This window comes from Grampus griseus (assembly GCF_964374135.1).
Source record: "Grampus griseus genome assembly, chromosome: 2".
In the NCBI taxonomy this organism is placed as follows: domain Eukaryota; kingdom Metazoa; phylum Chordata; class Mammalia; order Artiodactyla; family Delphinidae; genus Grampus; species Grampus griseus.
This window is the reverse complement of record NC_139018.1, coordinates 83,890,278-83,910,328: the sequence shown is the minus strand read 5'-3', so window position 1 is coordinate 83,910,328 and position 20,051 is coordinate 83,890,278. Positions and strand designations below refer to the sequence as shown.

Below are 20,051 nucleotides of genomic sequence, written 5' to 3'. Positions count from 1 at the left end.
GGCGACTCCCGCGCCGCCAAGCCCCCCAAGTAAGGAGCAAGCGCCCTGGCGTGGCCCGGCCCCCGCGAGAGGGGAGGAGGCGGAGGAGCGGCGCCGGGAGATTGAGGAGCGGCGCGCCCCGCCAGGGCTAGAGGCAGGCGCGCACGGCGGGCGCCACCGTCTCAGCAGGGGAGCGGTGCTGCCCCGGGTGTGGGTGAGTGGCGCGGCTCCCAGCCACGACGGACTGAGGGGCGCCGGACACTGGGAAAGCAGCGGGAGAGTCAGGAGGGGCCCGAGCTTCGGCTCCCGTCGTCTTGTGGCGGGCCAGGCGCGGAGCCCGGAGTAGCGAGCAACCTACACCATCAGGCGGGAAGCCCAGGGAAGGAGCAGCGAGACGCCGGGCGTGCGGCCCAGGAGCGGCGGGGCAGCTGGAGGACAGAGTGGGAACCTCAGGACCCTCGGCCGCAGGCGCCCACGCGCGGAGGGAGCCATACCCGAGCGTCGGCGGGGGCCGGAGCCCGGTGGGGCTCAGAAACAGGGGCGCCCCCGTGCGGAGCTGCCGGGCCGCCTGGGCGCGGCGGCCGAGGCCATGCTCAAGCCCAAGGACCTGTGCCCCCGAGCGGGTACGCGTACCTTCCTGGAGGCCATGCAGGCGGGCAAAGTGCACCTGGCCCGCTTTGTGCTGGATGCGCTGGACCGCAGCATCATCGACTGCCGCGCGGAGCAGGGCCGCACGCCGCTCATGGTGGCCGTGAGCTTGCCAGACCCCGCGCTGCGCGCGCGTTTTGTGCGACTACTGCTGGAGCAGGGTGCAGCAGTGAACCTGCGGGACGAGCGCGGCCGCACGGCGCTCAGCCTGGCGTGCGAGCGCGGCCACCTGGACGCCGTGCAACTGCTGGTGCAGTTCAGCGGCGACCCCGAGGCGGCCGACTCGGCGGGCAATAGCCCGGTGATGTGGGCGGCAGCGTGCGGCCACGGGGCGGTGCTCGAGTTCCTGGTGCGCTCTTTCCGCCGCCTCGGCCTGCGCCTCGACCGCACCAACCGGGCGGGCCACACGGCGTTGCAACTGGCCGCCGCCCGCGGCCACGGGACCTGTGTGCAGGCCCTCACCGGGCCCTGGGGCCGCGCAGCCGCCGCCGCCGCCGCCGCGGCTCGGGGCTCCAACTCCGACAGCCCCCCTGGCCGTCCGGCTCCCGCGCCCAGCCCGGAGCGCCGAAGACCCAGTCCCCGCCGCCTACCGCGGCCGCTTCTGGCGCGCTTTGCTCGAGCGGCCGGCGGCCATGGTCACGGCGGCGAGGCTGGCTCAGGGGGTAAGGGCTTCGGTCGGCACCGGGTGCAGGGCAGCGAGCGGCCGGAGCTGGGCCGGAGCATGAGCCTGGCGTTGGGTGCCGTGACCGAGGAGGAGGCGGCTCGACTGCGGGCGGGAGCCCTGATGGCACAACCACACTCGCCTCAGTCTTCAGGCGTTGGGCGGTGGCGTTCGCAGGAGGTGCTGGAGGGAGCGCCCCCAACCTTAGTGCAAGCCCCTGTCGGCCTTAGCCCCCACCCCGAGGGCGGCCCCGGCTCTGGCCGCTCGGGTTTGCGCCGACGCTCTACAGCTCCAGACATCCCCAGCCTGGTCGGGGAAGCACCTGGGCCCGAGAGCGGCTCAGAATTAGAGCCCAACGCTCTGCCCCATTCGGTGCCTGGGCCTCAGCCTTGGCAGGCGGGCACGGAGGCCGTGGTGCTGCACGCTCAGCAGTAAACAGCCTCGAGGCCGAGCCCTGCTCCCCCCACCTTCCCCTCTCTGCTCCACTGGGATTTCTTTTTCCCAGGTCCCTCACCTTCCTGGCAGTTTCCCACCCCCAGATCCTAGCACCTGTCCCTGCTGCCAAGATGAGAGCTCCCTCAGCCCTCTCTCCGAAACGTACCCCTATCTTATTTCTTTTTTGTGCTTGTTGGTATTCCTTGCCCGAGTCGCTCACCTTTGCTAAAGGCCTGCCGTTCCAGTCCCGGAGGCGAGGAGTAGAAGACTGGATCCGTAGGCTACAGCTTTCCAGCTGGACCCCCTTCCCTGAGCGCTAAGGCGCACTCCCGCGTCTTTCAGGCTCCTGCCGGGTTTCCTTCCCCTTGCCGGGTTTTCCCACACCCTAGTCAGCCAGCCAGGCAGAAGAGTTGTCCTGTAGAACAAAGGCCTAGCCTCCCCACCCCCCCACTCCCCCTCCCCCACCCCTCAACCCCTGCCCCCCCTACCCCAGTGTTGCTGACAGTAGTGCCCCACATGACCTAAGTATCCCTTCCCCTTGTGCTGGAGTGATGGAGAAGGGGAGCCTGGAGATGGGCCTCGGAGCCTTTCTGAACGGGAGGGAAGGAGTCTGGAGGTTACATTTTTAGGGGGAGAAACTCCTGCCTCAAGACATTGAAAGCATAGTTTGGGGGTGGGAGGAATGCTAGTTGTCCCTTGAACCAGCTTCTTCTGCCTCAGCCGGAGGCAGACCCAAGATTCAACTTCATCGACAATGTGGGGTCATTCCCCCCATCCCGCTCACGCGCCCCCCTCGCCCCCCCCTTGCCCAGCCCAGCTCTGGGCTCTTGAGCCTGTTTCCTCTCACTCTCAGAGGCCTGAAATGGAAAGGACTTAGCACTTCCCCCGCCCCCACCGCCTCGCAGCTCCCGGTCTTGCACGTGGGTGCTCCCGCAGGGGGGAACGGTTGCGAAGGCTTTGATTAATTGTATTTCTTCCAATCCTCAAAGAACTCGTGTTTTGAGTCTTTGTATGTGAAGCAGAAAGCAGCGGGTCTGATCCGAGGCTTAAGAACCTGACAATGTCTCTTTAAATAGAAGCTCCGCGAGGGGGATAATTGACTGAAGTGTTTGCCACGTTAAAGGCGGCGGCGCGCGGGAGTCTGAAGCCCACACGAACGGCAGGTCCGGGTTTAAATTATATCAAACTCCTTTGAGAGCTGGAAGAGGGCTGTTAAACGGTTCCTGCTTCTCTCTGGGCCGTTAATAGAGGGCAGGGTGGATAATGGATGCTAGAGCTCGAGACCAAGGACCCCTGCCTCTGTCCCAAAGCGTGGGATGCAGGCCCGGCTCAGCTTCAGTACTGGGCAGATTAGTGAGTCAGAGGCAATTGCGGAGAGGTGGTTAAAGGCCTTTTCCTAGCCCGGCCCTTCGTCCCCATCCCTCCCCGCCCCCGCCCTCATCTTTGTGCCGGCCTAGCGAGAAGGGTCTGGAGGGTCTGGCGAATCGCGTGCCCTAGGATCCTGCTGAAGCGCCAGCACACGAACCTGTGTGCCCAGCCCGTGGGGTGGCAGCACGTGGGGAGTTTTTTGTGAACCCCGAAGGTTGAGCGTGCAGCCCTTCAGCTGCCGGCCGTGGGGTCTTTTCAAGACGTCGATCTATTCATCTTTGCAGAACGGAAGGTTTCTCACCAATAACTCTAGGGGAACTGCCCAGAGCGAGAATGACCTGTGATGAGAAATTGGGCCTGGGGTGAGGGATGGGTGATCAGGGTCCGGCCTCGTGTAAGTGTCAGACACCTCCCCAGTGCTTCCACCGCTCCGGGGTCCGCGAGGCCGCGAGGGCCCAGACACTGGACGTGATCTCTGGTGCCCCCTGGTGGCAAAGTTGCGCTCTCGCTGCGCCCAGGCTCGGAGTTCAGCCTTGTGGTTTTATTTGGAGCCACCGCTGTGTACTTCTCCCTCCCTGTGCACTTACCCATGGAATCCTCTTCCTCTTGTAGTGTATTAAATCCGGATACTTGAAGTCATTTCACAGCAGTGAAGTGAGGGACAATGAACAAAAAACTCGCATTTGGAGTAGCAGGAGGCCAGACCCTTTACTTAGGACACCAAGATCTTCCAGCTTAAGGCTCCATATAGAGAGCTCCTGCTGTCTTCTGAGAAACTGGAGCTTCCAACCCGTCCCTTACGATTTCTGAACCTTGAGACCTGCTGATTATGCACTGTTTTCTTCTGATGTGATTTGCTTTCGTTTCTGGGGTGTTTTGCCCTTCCCCCATTTTTCTCTCCCCACATATCTGCCTCTCCTCAGTCCCACTGTCTGGGTGGCGGCTGAACTGAAAAGTTCTGAAAAACGCCTGAAAAGCCAGAAGGAGAGAATCTGGGGTGGGATGGGTGGTAATTGGACGCCCCAAGTGCAAACTCCTTTTTTCTGATCCTTGCTTGTTCACTTATCCTTTTCCAACTGTGTTTAATTTTTATGAAGTTTACTTTTAATGGTGTAAGAATACAAGTATTTTGGCTTCTTCAGAATACCACATTGAAGACATGGGTCTGGGTTGCACATTGTGTTGAAGGTGCTGTCATGTTTCAAGTGTTGCCGACATGGGGATTTCTGGTTGAACGTCACCTTGGGCCCTTTATTGGATAAACAAACAACTATGAGGGCTTCTCTCTGGAATTGCCAAGGGTTTGGCGGTTGAAAGTGATGTTTCTAAAAAACCACAGCAGATCTTTCCTGTCTGAACTGAATTGTGTGTTTGACTGCCTTGCTGTTCTTGCAGATTTCTTACCAGGCCCAGCTCTGTGCAGAACTTAGATGTTTCACCACATTTCGCTATCCTGAACTTCCCCTTATTGTCAGCCCCAAGGCATTGAGGCTGGGGTCCCCTCGAGCTCAATCTGGTTTAGAAGAGACTGTTCTAAACATTTTGTTTTTCCAATTCTTGTTGCTTTCGTCATTGTGAAGTCACCTGTGCCACTGGAGCTGGTACTCTCGGGTCAAGCTCAGAACCGGTCTGTGTGTGAGGCTAAATGACATACGCACATGCTTTTGGAATGACACTGTGCAGTGGAAGGACTCTTAGAGCTCAAAAGAATAGTTAATAAATCCAGTGTTATTCAGTTGCAAGAACTGGCCTCTTTTTGCCTTGCCAACCACTCGTGACCGTGGGCTTCGGTTGGGAGGTAGGTTCCGCCTTCCCTCAGCCTCCATCTCTGCCCAGCCCACTGTGGCTGCTTCCTGGAGGTAAGACTCAGGTGCTGCTTCTGGCTGAGCTGGTGGGACAGGGGCCCTTAGACCAGGGCAGCTGTCTAGGTGGGGAACTGTGGGGAGGAGGTCTGCAGGACTCCTTGCTCCTGGGTAGAAGGTTTCAGTGACCCTGACAGAGAGGGGGTAGAATGAGACCTCAGGAAGTAAGTGCTGGAATCAGTGTCAGAGCTGGAAGTTTAAAGACCCAGGTTTCCTGATTTCCAGTTGCGCTCTTTCACAGCTCCTAACGGTCACTCTCTGTTGTGAGAACCGAAGCAGAGACTGCTTTCTCACTGGAAGCAGTTCCAGGCCACTTCCTATGGACAGTTTGAGGGGAGCAGCCTCTGACTTTCTGGGGAGGTGGCGTGGGGGAAGCAAACGGGGGAAGGGAGATGCTGCTGCAGAAAGTGGCCGTCAGCCCTGGTGGCTGCCCCAGAGCCCCTGTGGCACCAGCAAGCACAGCCCACGGCCCTGGCTTTCCGGGTTGGGTTCCTCTCCTCTGGGAAGGAGCCCTGTCTATTTCTCAGCTCTTTCAGTCCCGAGGGCCTTTCACTTCCTGTTTCCCTTCTTCTCTGCCCTCATTTCAGGCCCACATGCCACCAGGGAGTAGGATTTTCTGCGGATCAGAATGACCGTCGGGGGGCTCACAGCAGGGAGGAGGGAGGGCCACCCTGGACACCCACTACAGCGTGTCCAGTTTGAAGACAGCCTGGCTCTATTCCCAGGGACGACAGGAAGGCCAGAGGTTTTGAACACTCCGTTTAATTTAAAACAGGCACAAGTGCAAACAATTCACAAAAGGGACAATGCTTTTGTTTTTAAAACTCTGACCCTTAAAAAAAGTCCTTGCAATTTTTTTTTTTTTTTTTTTTTTTTTGCCCCAAAGCAGGCCACTAGGGATAGAGGAATCTAAAAATATTATCTAGATAGGGTCCAGACACCTGGAGTTCTTCCCTGGGATTCCCTGTCTCACAACAGCCCTGAAGGTGGGGAGGGGAGGGGGACAAGGAGACAGGTGTCTGAGGAGGCAGCTAGGGGCACGTGGTTCGCACAAATGGGCTGCCCATTCCAGTGACATGATGGAATTGGGAGCTGGTTCACCTCTCCCAGACCGGGATTTTGAAAACAGGTCCCCCAAGCACACAAAAGAAGAATGGGTCCCCGATGACCTGGTTGTTGAGATGAAGCTCACAGGTAAAACAAGTTTGTTCCCTCACCATTCTGGTCCCTGGCTCTCAGATCCCACAGTACAGGAGAAACTCAGAAACCGGCCAGGCCCCCAGGATGTGTTCGACTCAATACAGACCTCTTCGCTGGTCAGGCAGAACCCCGGGACTTAAGAGGTGGGAAACCGGGCCAAGGAAGCAGGTCACCTTCAGAGCAGAGTTTAGTGGGAGAGAAGATGGAGAAGCCTAACCGAAGACAGTCGTGGGTGACCTTCCTCCACACCACACACACACACACACACACACACGTGTGTGCGCACCCGCATCCTGTGAAGTGAGACCACTTTACCACCAGCTGCCTTCTTCCTCTTTCACCCAGAAAATTCCCCTCCCCGTCACGGCCTCCGAGCAGGCTGTTCACAGTTGGGCGCGGGCTGTGCAGGGAGTGTGTTGTCAGCTCAGGTGGGTCGGGAAGCAGGTGCAGGTGGGACTGTGCCTTCAGGAAGTCAGACACAAGGGAGGAAGATGGAGTCAGGCAATAAACACCTTCCAGACCCCAGGATTTGGAATTGGAGCTGAGAACAGCAAGTATCCTGATGAAGACAGGCAGTCTGCCTCTTGGGTGACCTGGGATGCTTGTGTCCTACTACTTTAAAAAAAAAAACCTCAGCAGCCTTTTCTGCTGTGTTGGCCACAGTGGCCAGAAGCACTGGTCTCCATGTTTCATAGAAATATCCCTGTGCAGATAACAAAGGGTCATCCTGCAGAAGAGGTCTCCATCATCCCAGAGGCAACTGGGGACTCTTGGGAGGGAAAGTGACTGAGGGGCAGGTCCGGCCTGGCCCAGTGGGCTGAGGGGCAGGAGGGCAGGGTCGGGGCTTCACATTCAATCTTTGGAGAGAATACTGAGAGAATGAGGCAGGCAGCCAGGCCCTGTTGGCAAGTTGGTGGCCCAGTGTCCCCTGCCTGTGGGCACAGGTGGCAGGCGCACTCTGGGGCTGGGCTCAGCAGGCGGAGGTCTGCTTGCGGTAGAGCTGGATCAAGGGCACCAGGCACTCGGGCAGCCCCGTCTGCAGCAGGAAGGGGTGGTCCAGGAGTTCCTGGGCCGTGGCTCTCTCCTGGGGGTCTCGCACCAGCATCTGTTCCAGGAAGTCTCGCAGCACTGGGGAGACCTGTGGAGGCAGGGCAGTGAGAGGAAGCCACGGTTTGCAGCCACTTTGGGGTGACCCAATCTGCCTGGCCCCACTGTCATTTGAAAGTCTTAAATTCTCGCTTCTTACTTCCTGGTTCCTCCCAGGCTCAGTACTTTCTGGACTATCAGGTAGGTAAAGAAAGTCAGCATCAGTCCAGGAAAGGTGGCCAGTTCACCTATAGTGGGTGCTGGTGAGCAATGGAATTAGGATACCAGGAGAGCTGGGGAGCTGGGCTCCAAATACAGCCCAGGCACCACGCTGCTTCTCAGGGCGCTCAGTGTTCAGGCTCTGTGGAAAGGGGCACGGGATTGGTACCCAGTGATCCAGTCCTGGGTCTATCCCTAATCTCCAGCAAGTTGTACATTTCTCTAGAGCTCAGTTTTGTCATCTGTAAAATGGGCTAATGATAAAATGTGCTTTCCCTGTCTGCTACATAGGTCTTTAGTGAAGATAAAAAAAAAGAGGTCAGCGAGGAAGGAGTGTTTTGAAAAATAGAAAAGAACAAAGTGGGACCTGAAAAAGGAAGATTCCTTTATTTCTCTAAGCCTTAGAGTCTAAGTCAAGGGCTTACCCTGGTTCATTTTGAGTCAATATTTTGGGATAAGGCTGTCTTAGGCTGTAATGGAAGGCTGCATCCTCTGGGGAATTAGCCAGTTAGAAATATCTGCTAGTCTAGGGGGTCAGGAGTGCGGGTTCCAAGGACCAGCTGTCTCAGAAAGTGTTTCCTGTCTCTCCTCGCATCCAGCAGGGCTACGGAACTATTTCGTATTTAGAGACTGAGCTTCAACCCTCTGGGACATTTCTCACTCTGGCCACCAGATGGCAGTGCCACTCTGCAGCCCTGTGCTGAGCTGGCTACCAGCAGGGGGTGCCCACAAGTAAGGACTGTGGGTTTGGGTGGATTTGCCAGAAAAGCGTTACATACCCCCCCCCCCCCCCACACACACACACTGGTTTTAAGGGAAAAGCTGGCTCAGATGTGGTTAGGATGTACATTGATGGAGGGCAAGCCAATTCTCTGTGATGGAGACTGGGAACACTGTATGCCTTGGCATGCCTCCCCTGACAGATGGGGTAGAGGCATTACTGCTCAGTTAACTTCTCTAGATTCTTTCCCAGGGCATCAGGGACTCCCGCTGGCCTTGCTTTCCCTTCTTTCAGGCTCCGGTCAGTTGTCCGCAGGTGGAAACTTGTTGGAGTGACCACGGGAGTTTGTGACTAGGCTCCACACCAAGGTGCGGGATTTGTGTGGAGAAAGACGAGCCTCTTCTGGGAGCCCGGGCCCTCTGGTTTCTGTGGGAGGGAGAGGCTGGGCCTCACAGCCCGGACTCTGATCCCTGAAGCCTCAGGAAGAATGGGGCCTGCAGGGTCACACCCTGTGTACCGACTGACCTTGTGAGAGTTCTTCAGCTTGGGTGGGGGGCTGTCCCGGAGCCTCTTCATGGCTTGCACTGGGGAGTCACTGAAGTAGGGTGGCTCTCCATCTACCATCTCAATCACCATGATGCCCAGAGACCAGATATCCACCTGCAGGAGGAGAATGTCCCTGACTCCACTGGCCAGAGTCTGGCCCCTTGGTAGCAACATGCTGCAGGGGGAGGGGAGCAGCTGGTCCCAGGTTTCCTTGGTGAGTCGGCCCCCTTCCTGGTCACCTTCCCTGTGGTCAGTTACCACCTGCGTGAGTGACCACTGACTGCAGGGACACAGCTGTCAGCCACTCTCTTAGAAAGGTCACCACACATGGGGAAGCCCGGCCATACCCCAACCTGCCCTTGCGCTTGGGGGAGAGCATTCTGGGGACCAGTTTGTGGCAGCAAAGTCACAGGCCAGAGAAGATACAACCAAGAGTGGGAAGGGGGCAGTGGACGTTGGGGTAGGGTATTGACTAAGTGGGAACCCGACAACCGGGGCTATTCGGGGTGGGGGGCTCTGGAGGAGACCACAAGTAGAAGAGCTATGTGTCCCCAAGCCTCTTCTGGGAGGGCTGGGTGGTGGAGGGAGCCGTTACCTCAGTCGCATACAGACACCTGCAGATCACTTCGGGAGCCATCCAGTAGGGGGTTCCCACCAGGGACTTCCTCTTAGGGACATCTTTGCTGATCTGTGCACAGAATCCGAAGTCCGAGAGTTTCACCTGGGGTTGGAGTGAGAGGGAGAAAGGGGAGTGATGGTGAACTAGGGAGGAGGAGCCATGAAGTGGGGTCGTGGGTGCGCCAGGGTGGGAAGGGCCCTACCCTGCCATCGAGGGTCAGCAGTATGGAGTCGCTCTTGATGTCCCGGTGGATGACACCCTGGGCATGCAGGTAAGCCAGGGCCTGCAGCACGGCCTCGCACACGGTGGCAATCTGTTCCTCATTCAGCCTGGACGGGGAAGGCAGAGCCATCAGCAGAAGAGCATGTTAGCTTTGGCGGGGCTGCAGGGAAGACGGGTTGGGCAGAGTAGGTGCCCCTGGTACGGGGCCCCACAGCTCCTGGACGATGTGTGTGGGAGCCCAGTCAGGCCAGAGCCCTGGTGGAAACGGGCCTGGGCCTAGGCTGGAGCCCTCGTGTCTTCCCCACTGCCCTGAGACCCCTGGGTCTGTTAACCCGAACAGATGGCGGTGGGCAGGGTGGCTCGGGACCACGTGCCGGGCACCCCAATCATCCGGGCCTGAGGCTGCCTAACATCCCTGCCAGGGCAGTGGCGGGAGCAGCCAGCGCTGGGTCCCAGCCCTCCCAGCTGCCCACCTGACTTGGGAGATGATGTCCGTGAGGGCCCCGCCCTGCAGGAACTCCATAAGCACCCACAGCTCCTCGCCCACCAGGTAGCTCTTGTACATCTCCACCACGTTGAGGTGCTGGTAGTCCCGCATGATCACCACCTGGGGGCAGGAGGGGATGCCTGAGTGCCAGGCACCCTCCCCACTGCCCCTGCTTGCAGACGTCCAGGCTGCCTCCACCATCACTGCCCGTCCCAAATGCCCGCCACGCCCTCTCCTCCCACCTCATTAAAGAGCAGCTCCCTGCGCTGCTGCTTCCTGAGGTCCATCATCTTGACGGCCACCTGGCGGCCCGAGTGCTTCTCCCGGGCCAGGCAGACGATGCCCGTGGAGCCCTCGCCAATCTTCATGTAGCTGTCCAGCAGTAGCCGGGGGTCACCCTGGTCCACCACCATCCTGAGTGCAGCCTTGAACTGCTCGTGTGTCACAACGCCCGTTTCCTCACCAGCCAGGGCACCCTTGGCCACTGCGGGGTCCTGGGGCAGGTGAAGGTTGCTGGTGCTGATCTGGGCATGCCAGGTGCGGGGGGAGCCCGCCGGGGAAGACCGTCCTGGAGGGGGGCCGGCAGCTGGGGCTGTGCGGAGGGACTTCTGGGGGCTGCTGGTATCTGAGGTGGCCAGAGGGCTGAAGGTCCCCACGGGCTGGTCTGAGGGCAAGGACTGGGCCTTGGCCACCAGGCTTGGGGGGAGGTCTTTCTGCAGCGGTCTGAAAGAGGCGTTGGGCTGCAAGGAGAAAGGAAGAAACAGAAAGGGGTTTGGCTGTGGGAGCATTTGGAGTACCCTTCCCAGAGGCAGGGGGTGGCTGCCGTGACCTCTGGACACTGGCAGGGTTGGGCAGAGCCGGGATGGGCATCAGACTCATGTGGGAGGTGCCGCAAGCAAAGATTTTCAAATGGAGCTGAAGCCAAACCATAGTCCTGCTTGAGAAGTCAACCCCCAGTGTTCCCAGGTGAGCAGACAAAACAACAGCTCTTTATATCCACACTGTCCTTCCTGCGAAGACAAAGCCGAGTCCCTGGGGTGTCCTGGGCCGGTATTTCTTCCTTGGGTGACTGACAGCCAGACCCCAGGGAGGCCACCAGGAGGCAATCTGGGTCAGAGGCGTTCACGACCGTGGCTACCCTACCCAAGGGCCCATGCAGGCAGAAGAGGCCCTGGGCGTAGGGGCAGGGGCTGCAGCGAGGCAGCTGTGACTGACTCCCAGGACACACGGCTGCCGTCTAATAGTCCCGATTGTTCCTGACAACGGGGAGTCTGCATGTCTGTGCGGTGAGATTAAGTCCCCAACAGAGGACCACAGAGCCATGTTACCATCTTGGGGGGTCCTCAGGTGTCTCCTGGGCTGGGGATCTGGTGCTACAGAGATCTGGAATCAGGAGGGTAGGTCCAGCCAAACCCAAGCCTTGGGGCCAGGGGTGGGGGGGTTTCCTCAGGGCTCCCCAGAGGAGCTCCTCCACTAGCCACATGGAACTCCTGGCTGATGACCCCCCAAGAAGGAAGAGAAGACAGGGGGCCTATCTTTCTGGTCTCTGGCAGGGAGGGAGGGAGGGAGGGAGGGAAATGGAATCGAGCAGCAGGCTGGGCCCCCAGTGAGTCTTGCTCAGGCCCAGCCTTCTGGGCAGCCCCAGCAGGAAAGGGTCCCATCCCTGGGTGTCCCCAAGGAGCTGGCGAAGTGCAGCAGGACCCTTCCCAGGGATTGTGTATGCTTAAAAGGGCCACCTGGAGACGGCCATATGCGACCTAACGGGGGACACCTGAGGAGCTGCAGAGGGGCCTTCCCGGAACATCTCAGAGCCCATCTCATAGGCGGTTGTCTAGGTGCCCAGAGGGTGCTGGTCTTCATCCTCAAAACTGAATCAGCTTCCAGGGAATCTACTCAAGCACTCAGCTTGGGCTGGGCTGCTTGAATCTGGGCCTTGGGCGCTACCAGGCTCAGCCAGGGCCTTTACAACCTCTTCAGCACCCCTCCCACCTAGACTTCAGGGCTCTCATCCCAGTCCCTGGCCTTGCCTTGTATCAGGCATGTGCACGGTGCCTCTTCTGGCGACAGCCACGCTGTGGGGCTCTGCCACCCCCAGCCCCTCAGGCGCACTGAGTTTGCTCCAGCCTCTGCCAGGCCGTGCCTGACTCGTGCTCAGCCCTCGAGGTGAAGGAGCCAGGTAAACCTCCCGGGACTGCCGTGACTACTCCACCCCCGCCCGGCAAGCACATGTGTGCAGTAAATGGATTGTCCCCGCCAGCACCAGCACCCGACCTCACCCCCCTTTCCCTACTCTGTTGTGGCGGAGCAGTGGGAACTCCAGACTGGGGGGTCAGGACCTGGGTTCCAGTCCTGCTCCGCTCTGACTTGGGATGAATCTTAGGCCATTCCCCCTCTCTGAGCCCCAGTCTCCTCTGTGAAGGCACGGTGATCTGGGGAGCTGGATAAAATGCAGATTCCCTGGCCTTGGTAACGGCTTCAGCAGGTCCCTAGAGCAGGGACTCCGCAGTTTAACAAGGCCCGTGGCTTTGGATGTGAGAGGAACCTTGGCCCACAATTTGAGCAGCTCTGCAATTCCATGGCCTTGGGGAGCCTGTGGGAGGGCTGGGACTCGGGGTGGAGGGAGCACGGCCACCACAAAGGCTGTGGGGCCACAACCAGGAGCAGAAGGACCATGAGATGTCACCCGGTAGCAGCCTCCAAGGCTCTGTGAAAAGGCTGCCCGCTGGCCTGTGAGGCACGGACCTAACACAGAAAATGTGCTCTCTGAGCATCTGTGTGGGGCTGGGCAGAGATTGGGGATCCGAAAAGCTCCTAAAGCTGCTCCTGAGATTGCTCTCACGGCCCCTGACCTCTCTGCACTCTGGATTTCTAAGGAAGGCGGTAAAACCGTTTCCCTCTCCTTCTGGCCTCCCGGCCTCCCGCATGAGCTCTCTGCTCTGAGGATGAGTGGACACGGGAGGGTGGGGACAAGTCAGGCAGAGGGGCTGAGGAGGTGGGTTCGCTTCCCCCCCTGCTGTCGAGGCCCCTGTGGAGACCCTGCCGCAGGTGCTGGCTGAGCTCAGGGGCCGAGGAGGCAGCAGGTGGATGGAAGCAGCAGACGGATCTGGGGGAGGCGGCCAGCTCTGACGTGGCCTGGGACATGGGACATAGGACACGGGGGTGGTCGGGCCAGGATTGGTCTTCACCTCAGCAGGGTCTGGTCCCAAGTGTCCCTTTGTGGCCCTTGCTGCCTGTCTCCACAAGGAGGGAGATTTTACTTAACGTAACCACAAGAAAGGACCAGATGAAATGTGTTAAACCGCTCCAAGAAAGGGAAAGGGGGACAAAAGGTGGAATCAATTGTTAGGGGCTCTGGATTAATTCTGGAGTTACTTGTGTGACTGAGGCCTCTTCTTGCGCAGGAAGCCACTAGAAAGAAGAGTTGTACATGGAGTTACAATGATGCCTCATGTTCCCTTCCCAGGCTAAGAAGACAGGGCCAGGCTCTCCAGCTGTGGGCTCAGGGGGCTGTTCTGTTAGTGCCGCCCAGGCAGAGGCCATTTCATAATATTTAAGAAATACTGGAGCCATTTTATTGAGGGCTTACCACTTTGACAAGGGCCTTAAATGCATTATCTCATTTAATTCTCATAGCCCTGTGGACTGTTTTATTAGCCCATGGGTAATATTATTATCTAAATTGGTAGATGAGGAAACAGGCTCAGAGAGGTTAAGTAACTTGCCTAGAGTCACTAAGCCGTAAGGGACAAGGCCAGACTTCAGCCCTGGTCAGCTTAACCTCTGATCCCTATGCAGTGGTCCTATTGGGGGTCCTTGGCATGTAACCGAGTACATGGTACACAGTAGGTGCTCAACCAAGGTTTGCTGATTGTTGAGGTCTTTCTGACGAGGCCTTTCTGCCGCTAGGTGGGACCACTTCTAAATCTCCCAAGCTCCTAACTGTCTTACCTCTTTGGCCTCTCTGTCCCCACTTGAGGCCTCCTGTTGCTCTTTAGCCAAAGCGAGTGAGTGCAGGCCAAGCTGCCTGGGGCTGAGTACAAGAGCTCTAGGGTCACAGACCCTCCTGCAGCCACACCTGGCACGCTGTGGCTATTGGTGGCCTGCCCTCCCAGGGCACTAGTGCATGGACTGCTGCTTTAGGTGTTGCTGTGAGTGTCCAGGGCCAACCTCTGGGATGTGCTGAGTGCGGAGGGCTGGCTGCTGGCTTGGTCTGGGTTCCCAGGGCCCAGGCCTTGGGGGAGGAGGAGGAAACTGAATGCTTCCCAACCATATGGTAATTTGCTGAGAGCAGTGGTTCTCAACTGGGGGTGATTTTTTTTTCCCTCAAGGAACATTTGGCAATGTCTGGAGGGATCTGGGGTTGTCCCCTCTGAGGGGTGCTACTAGCATCTAGTGCATAGAGGCCAGAGATGCTTCTAAATATCCTTCAACACCCAGAAGAGCCCCTGCAATACTGATCCAAACGTCAATAGTACAGGGTTGAGAAGCCCTGGCCCAGAGCGGTTGTGGGGCGGTCTCGGCCCTGCCTTTTGGAGGCCTGGCTTGAGAACATCCATCTAGAAAGGTGTGCCCAGGGGGCCAAGAAGGAAACCACTCCCCTGGATTTGGAACTGTGGTGTTTCTGAGCCCCGGATGAGCACCACCTGCTTCCTCAGGGGCAGGGGAGACCTCGTACAGCTTGCAGCAGTGGCCCACAGTAGGTGCTTTGTGGCTGTGCGGGGATGGGGGCGGTTGGCCTGCCCCCTGCTGTGGGGTGCTGGCAGGAGCCCAGGACCATGCATACCAGTTTTGACACCCCCTTTCTCCAAGTCCCTGAAACCACCCCCCCACCCCAGCAGGACTCTCGAAGTGCACTTCCTGGCAGGGTGCACTGTCCTGCTCCCACCTTAGTTTTCTGGGGAACGTCTCCCCAGGGGTACAGCCTTCCAGAGACCCCTCGGCTCATCTGCTCCTCCCTGAAGCCCCCGCCCCGCAGGGGATCCCAGCCTACCGTCCTTTGTCCCAGTGGGGACTGGAGGGCACAAAGCCCAGAACCTTCCCTGGGTGCCTTGGGCTGGCAGTGACCTATATGGGGTTGAGGGTCCAGGCCACCCCTCAACTCCCCACCACCCCTCCACGATTGGGCTGGACACACTGACGCCATCCCGGGAGGGGGGACTCCATTACTCATGCCGCTGTCAGTGGTGGTTTCTTAGGTGAGACTTAACAACCCTTGTGCTGCAGCCTAAGCTCATTTCTGCCTGACCCTCAGGGAGGAGCTAAAAGATGCCTTCACGGAAAAGCCTTCCCTCCCACCTTCGGCTGACTCGTTCGCGACACCAGGGGGTTGTCCCACGCTCTCTGAGTCAGTCTTCTCATCTGCCAAATGGGAAAGGATGTCACTGTCACCACGGACAGGATGTCACAGGGCACGTAAGAAGCAAAAATTCTCGGCCTGCCCAAAGATGTCACCATTAGGGCTCCCTTCACTGTTTCCTTTTTTACAAGAAAAATATGTGCATTTGAGGCTGTCACACGCCAAAAGTCAGCTCTCCTGTTGCTCCCAGACCCAGGCAAATTCAATCCTCTAGCTTTTCATATGACACACAGTATGAGAATAAATAACTACAGGAATGTCACACAAAGCAAGAACTACTAGAAAAAGGGAAGGAAGGAAGGAAGGAAGGAAGGGAGGGAGGGAGGAAGGGAGGGAGGGAGGGAAGAATCCTCACTAGAGAAGGGGTAACATAAACCTCTGGGAGAAGCAGCACAGAGAGGCTGTGTATGACCTCAGGCGAGCACTGGGACAAGCTGGGGGTCCAGGCAGAAAAAAGATCAGAAAAGGGAGCCAGAGAGACCCTGTCCCCCCTCCCCGCCCCCCGAGGCTGGAGCCTGGGTGGGGTCGCTGGGCACTGGGGGCAGGGGAGGGTCTGGGCTTGTGGTTAAAGGTGCTGCTTTTTCAGGGGTGCCTGCCTCCCCGTGTGGTCCGCCTAGATACACCCCAGAGGGCAGGAATGTCAGCTGAGGCGTACCACAGCCCCGCAGAGGCCCCCGGAAAATGACCTGGCTTGCAACATCTGACTCACACGTGCCAAGCCTTCGGAGCGCTAGGGCTCAGCTGGTTCAGGGTAGAATCCTCAGCTGACGATCTGTTTACCTCACGCTTTCCCCAGTCCGACCGTGTAGGTGGGGAAGGCCGGGCAGGGCCTGTGTCCCCAGTGGATGCTGCCGGGCCAGGCCCCCTGCCCTGTCGAGTGGCCCCAGCGGAGGCCGCGACCTGACCTACCTTGCTCTGTGGTGGAGGGCCTGGCTTGCTGCTGCTTGGAGGGGCGGCGGCAGGAGCGGACAGGAACATGCTTCGGAACAGCCTGCGCTTCAGGCTGCTCTCCGGGGTCTTGGGGCTGGGGCTGCCCTCCCCCCCCGGCCTGCCTGCAGCCGAGCCCACCAGGCAGGACTGTGGCCGGGCCTCCTCAGAGCCATGCCCGGCAGTCTTGGGCCCCCGCCTGCCCGCAGCCGTGGAGGCCGAGGTGCCGGTTGGGGAGCTCTGCAGGCAGCGCTGCGGGGCGCCCTGGAACTCGGTGGGGCCCAGGGACTGTGCCTTGGTGGCCAGCCCACTGGGCAGGACCCGCGGGCTCTGTGGCTCGGGCCATGGCACATGCCTGCGCCCTGCTGGTGCGGCCCCGTTGCAGCTGAGGTAGAGGCCATGGGGGTCCCTGTGCTCAGACTGGGGGCTCTGCAAGTACATGTCCGAGTTGGCGGCCCACTGCTCATCCCCTAGCAGCCCCAGGGACTGTGCCCGCCGCCGGCTGGTGGGGCTGCGGCCGCGCAGGGTGTTGGAGCTGATGACTGACAACTTCTGGATATCGTTGAGCAGCCCCGAGATGTAGCCGTCCATGGGCGCCGCGCTGCCCCGCACCACTGTCTGCAGGGGAGGGGGAAGAGCGTGGTGAGCCTCCTGTCATGGCAGGGAGGGGGCGCTGGGCGGGGACCAGGTCAGAGAGCCTCCCTGGGGGGCCTTGGGGAGGAGCACCATGGACCTCCCTTGCTGTGTTATCCATCTATTCTTAATTTTTCAGCCCCTACCCAGGGCCCACGGTGGGCCAGCCCTGTGCTGGCGGACGGATACAGGGAGAAGCCTCATTTTCACCGGCCCACAGTCTAGCAGGGCAGACAGGTGAGTAGCCATGGCGTTCAATCCAGCGTGCCTGATGGTGCCGGCAGCTGAGCTTCGGGAGCTGGGGAGACTGCAGGCCCTGCCTCGGGCCCGCTGCCGTTCTCCAGCTCTGTCTGTGTGTGGCCTTCCAGGGGACATGCACCAGTCCAGGGCTCTCCTCCACACATAATGGCTTTGTGGCCTCCAAACCCTGACAGGGCCCTGACCCCAACCCCTATCAGGCTCTTGCATCAACCCCTCCTGACCCACACAACTTAATCCCCTGGGTCTGTGACAGCCCCCAGCCCCACAGGGGCTGCAGGTCCAAATTTTTCATGGGACATACTTAAAGATTATTTGTTATCTGAAACTCACATTGTATTGGGCATCCTGTATTTTTATTTGCTAAATCTGGCAACCCTACCACCCTGTGGAGAGGAACTCCCCAGGATCCTCCTCCCTGGGTCACCCAGGGAGAGAACGAGAGGCTGATTAGCAGGGAATGAAGACATCCTGGCTAACTGATAGCTGATAAATCAGGTGGTTCTTCAGGTGCCTGTGTGGTCTTGCCAGCAGCCCTCTGTGAAGGGGGATGGTCTGAATCCTCCCCCACCGCCATCCCTGATGCCCGCCTCACCTTCATGGGCTGGAGCTGCACCCGGGTGATGCGTGAAGGGTCCACCACGGGCTTGGGTCGCCGCAGTGTGTCCAGGATGTTCTGCCATTGTGGGGGGAGGCCCACGAACTTGCCTTCTTTGGGGTCGAAGGAGGTGTGGACGCGGTGCTGGAAATTCTGTGGGGCCGAGATCTCAGGGCGTTTCTTTTTTTTCTTGCGGAACATGGTGCCTGCATGGGGAGGGTCAGACTGAGTTCCAGAGGGGGCTTCACAGGAGCCTGGCCCCGGGAAGGACAGGTGGCCGCAGTGGGTACTGGGGCCCCAGACTCCCTCCCCCACTTCAACCCCCTGCACCGGCCCACCTCTCAGGCCTACTCCCTCAGGGAAATGGCTAGCTCCCCGCAGAGCAGTCCCAGAAGCAGCAAAAGCCCCATAAATAAGCCAACACAGACTACAAAGGAGGAAAAGAGGTGTCTGTCTTCTCATCTGCGCTAAGTCCCCTGCTGAGGAGGCAGACCCGGGGGGTGTGTATTTATAAGATCCAAAGCCCATGACAAATAACATTCCACCGTCGAAGAATTAAAAGGGGGGTGGGGAAGAGGGAGGAAAGCTGACAAACTCATTTTATGAAGTATGATCTTGATTCTTAAACCAGATAAGAATAGTACAAGGAAGCCCCCTGGTGGCACAGTGGTTAAGAATCTGCCTGCCAATGCAGGGGACATGGGTTCGATCCCTGGCCCGGGAAGATCCCACATGCCGCGGAGCAACTAAGCCCGTGCGCCACAGCTACTGAGCCTGCGCTCTAGAGTCCGCGAGCAACAACTACTGAAGCCTGCGCACCTAGAGCCCGTGCTCTGCAACAAGAGAAGCCGCTGCAATGAGAAGCCCGCGCACCGCAACAGAGCAGCCCCCGCTTGCCGCAACTAGAGAAAGCCCACGTGCAGCAACGAAGACCCAACGCAGCCAAAAATAAATAAATTTAGAAAAATAGTAAAAGGAAAGGAAAATTTGAACCAATTTCAATTCTGAACATAAATGAAAATCCTAAACACAATTAGCAAATTGAATCCAATTTTTCGTTAAAGGGTTTTTTTTTGTTTGTTTGTTTGTTTCTTTTATAACACAGTCAACTCGGGTTTGTCCCAGGATGGTTCAAAACCAAAAACTGCTAATGTGACATACAACTTCATAAAAAGTCAAGCTGCGGATTCAGAGACATGGTGCCCCATCAGGGACCAAACTAAAAGGGCCCTTATGGTCCCCAGGTGCTCGGCCCTAATTCTGGAAAGGCCCTGAACTAAGGGCACTGCTGGGGTGGGTGAGGGCAGCTATCTTAGGGGAAAAGCTCTCCAGGAAGAGAGAGCCCACCTCCCTCTGGGTCCCCTTCTCTCTGGTCTCAGAACTCTGATTGTACAAAACATCACCTGCAGTCAAATCTCCATCCCTTGTCTTGCTGGTTTGGGTTTGCCTTAGGCCCTATTAAGCTCTAACAACAGCTCTGAGTGACACCAGCATGCAGATCTGAGAGAGGGAGACTGGAGACCCAGGAGGCAAAGTGACTCTTAAAGTGCTGCTCTGGCCTCACCTTTAGGGAGCCCTGGGCTGGGACCACATGGAAGACAGGGTTGGGGGTACCCACTAGAATGCTATTGTATTTGAAGTGGCTCAGAATAGCTCAGTGCATTTGTGTGGGGCGATGGGTGCTAAGGACACTCAGTGGGCTCTTGTGTCAGCTGGAAAAGTCACTTCTAGGTTTGTTTCAACAAGACATGTGTGTTTCTTGAATTGAATGCTTGGATCATTCATCTATCTACAGAACTGGATAGATCTGTGCCATGGCACTCTCTTTTTTTTCCTGCTCCAGAGGGAGAATTTTCCTGGTCACATTCACAGGTTCTGGAGCAGGTCACAGATCTGGGAGGCGGCTGGTGCCACTCGGGAAGGCAGGGGGCTCAAACAGCCAAGTCTCTCCACTAGGCATCCACCAAGCATGAATCAATCTGAATCCATGTCATACCTCTTGGAATGGCAGCCACTTTTGGGGACCTTGAGGTTCAGGAAATCTACCAAACATTCCCACCAGGCAAAGCCACATGTGCAGGAGCCCCAAGGACCAAGGACTTTGGAATGAAATATAACTGTTTGAGTTACAGGTGAGTTGCAGGGAGTCTTCCACTAATTTGGGGAGACTTTGAGCGAGCTACCTTAATGATTTGAGCCTCAGTGTTCTTCATCTATAGAATGGGG

The 20,051-nt window shown here is 58.1% G+C and overlaps 2 protein-coding genes across 3 annotated transcripts; one reads left to right on the top strand and one right to left on the bottom strand.

Annotated features, from left to right (window-relative positions):
* Positions 1-568: 568 nt before the first annotated feature.
* On the top strand, positions 569-1,723 carry ANKRD63 (ankyrin repeat domain 63; the record flags this gene model as incomplete). Its single annotated transcript, XM_082649636.1, has 1 exon — positions 569-1,723. One exon carries the CDS (start codon positions 569-571, stop codon positions 1,721-1,723), a length of 1,155 nt encoding a protein of 384 aa, XP_082505762.1.
* A 5,400-nt stretch (positions 1,724-7,123) lies between these two features.
* On the bottom strand, positions 7,124-18,026 carry LOC309818908 (serine/threonine-protein kinase PAK 6; the record flags this gene model as incomplete). Of its 2 annotated transcripts, XM_082648890.1 has the most annotated exons (8): positions 7,124-7,291; positions 8,705-8,839; positions 9,321-9,446; positions 9,547-9,673; positions 10,040-10,173; positions 10,296-10,793; positions 16,319-16,954; positions 17,823-18,026. In XM_082648890.1, 8 exons carry the CDS (start codon positions 18,024-18,026, stop codon positions 7,124-7,126), a joined length of 2,028 nt encoding a protein of 675 aa, XP_082505016.1. The 2 variants fall into 2 exon arrangements, with proteins under 2 accessions (XP_082505016.1, XP_082505017.1); XM_082648891.1 differs by lacking the exon at positions 8,705-8,839.
* Positions 18,027-20,051: the final 2,025 nt, after the last annotated feature.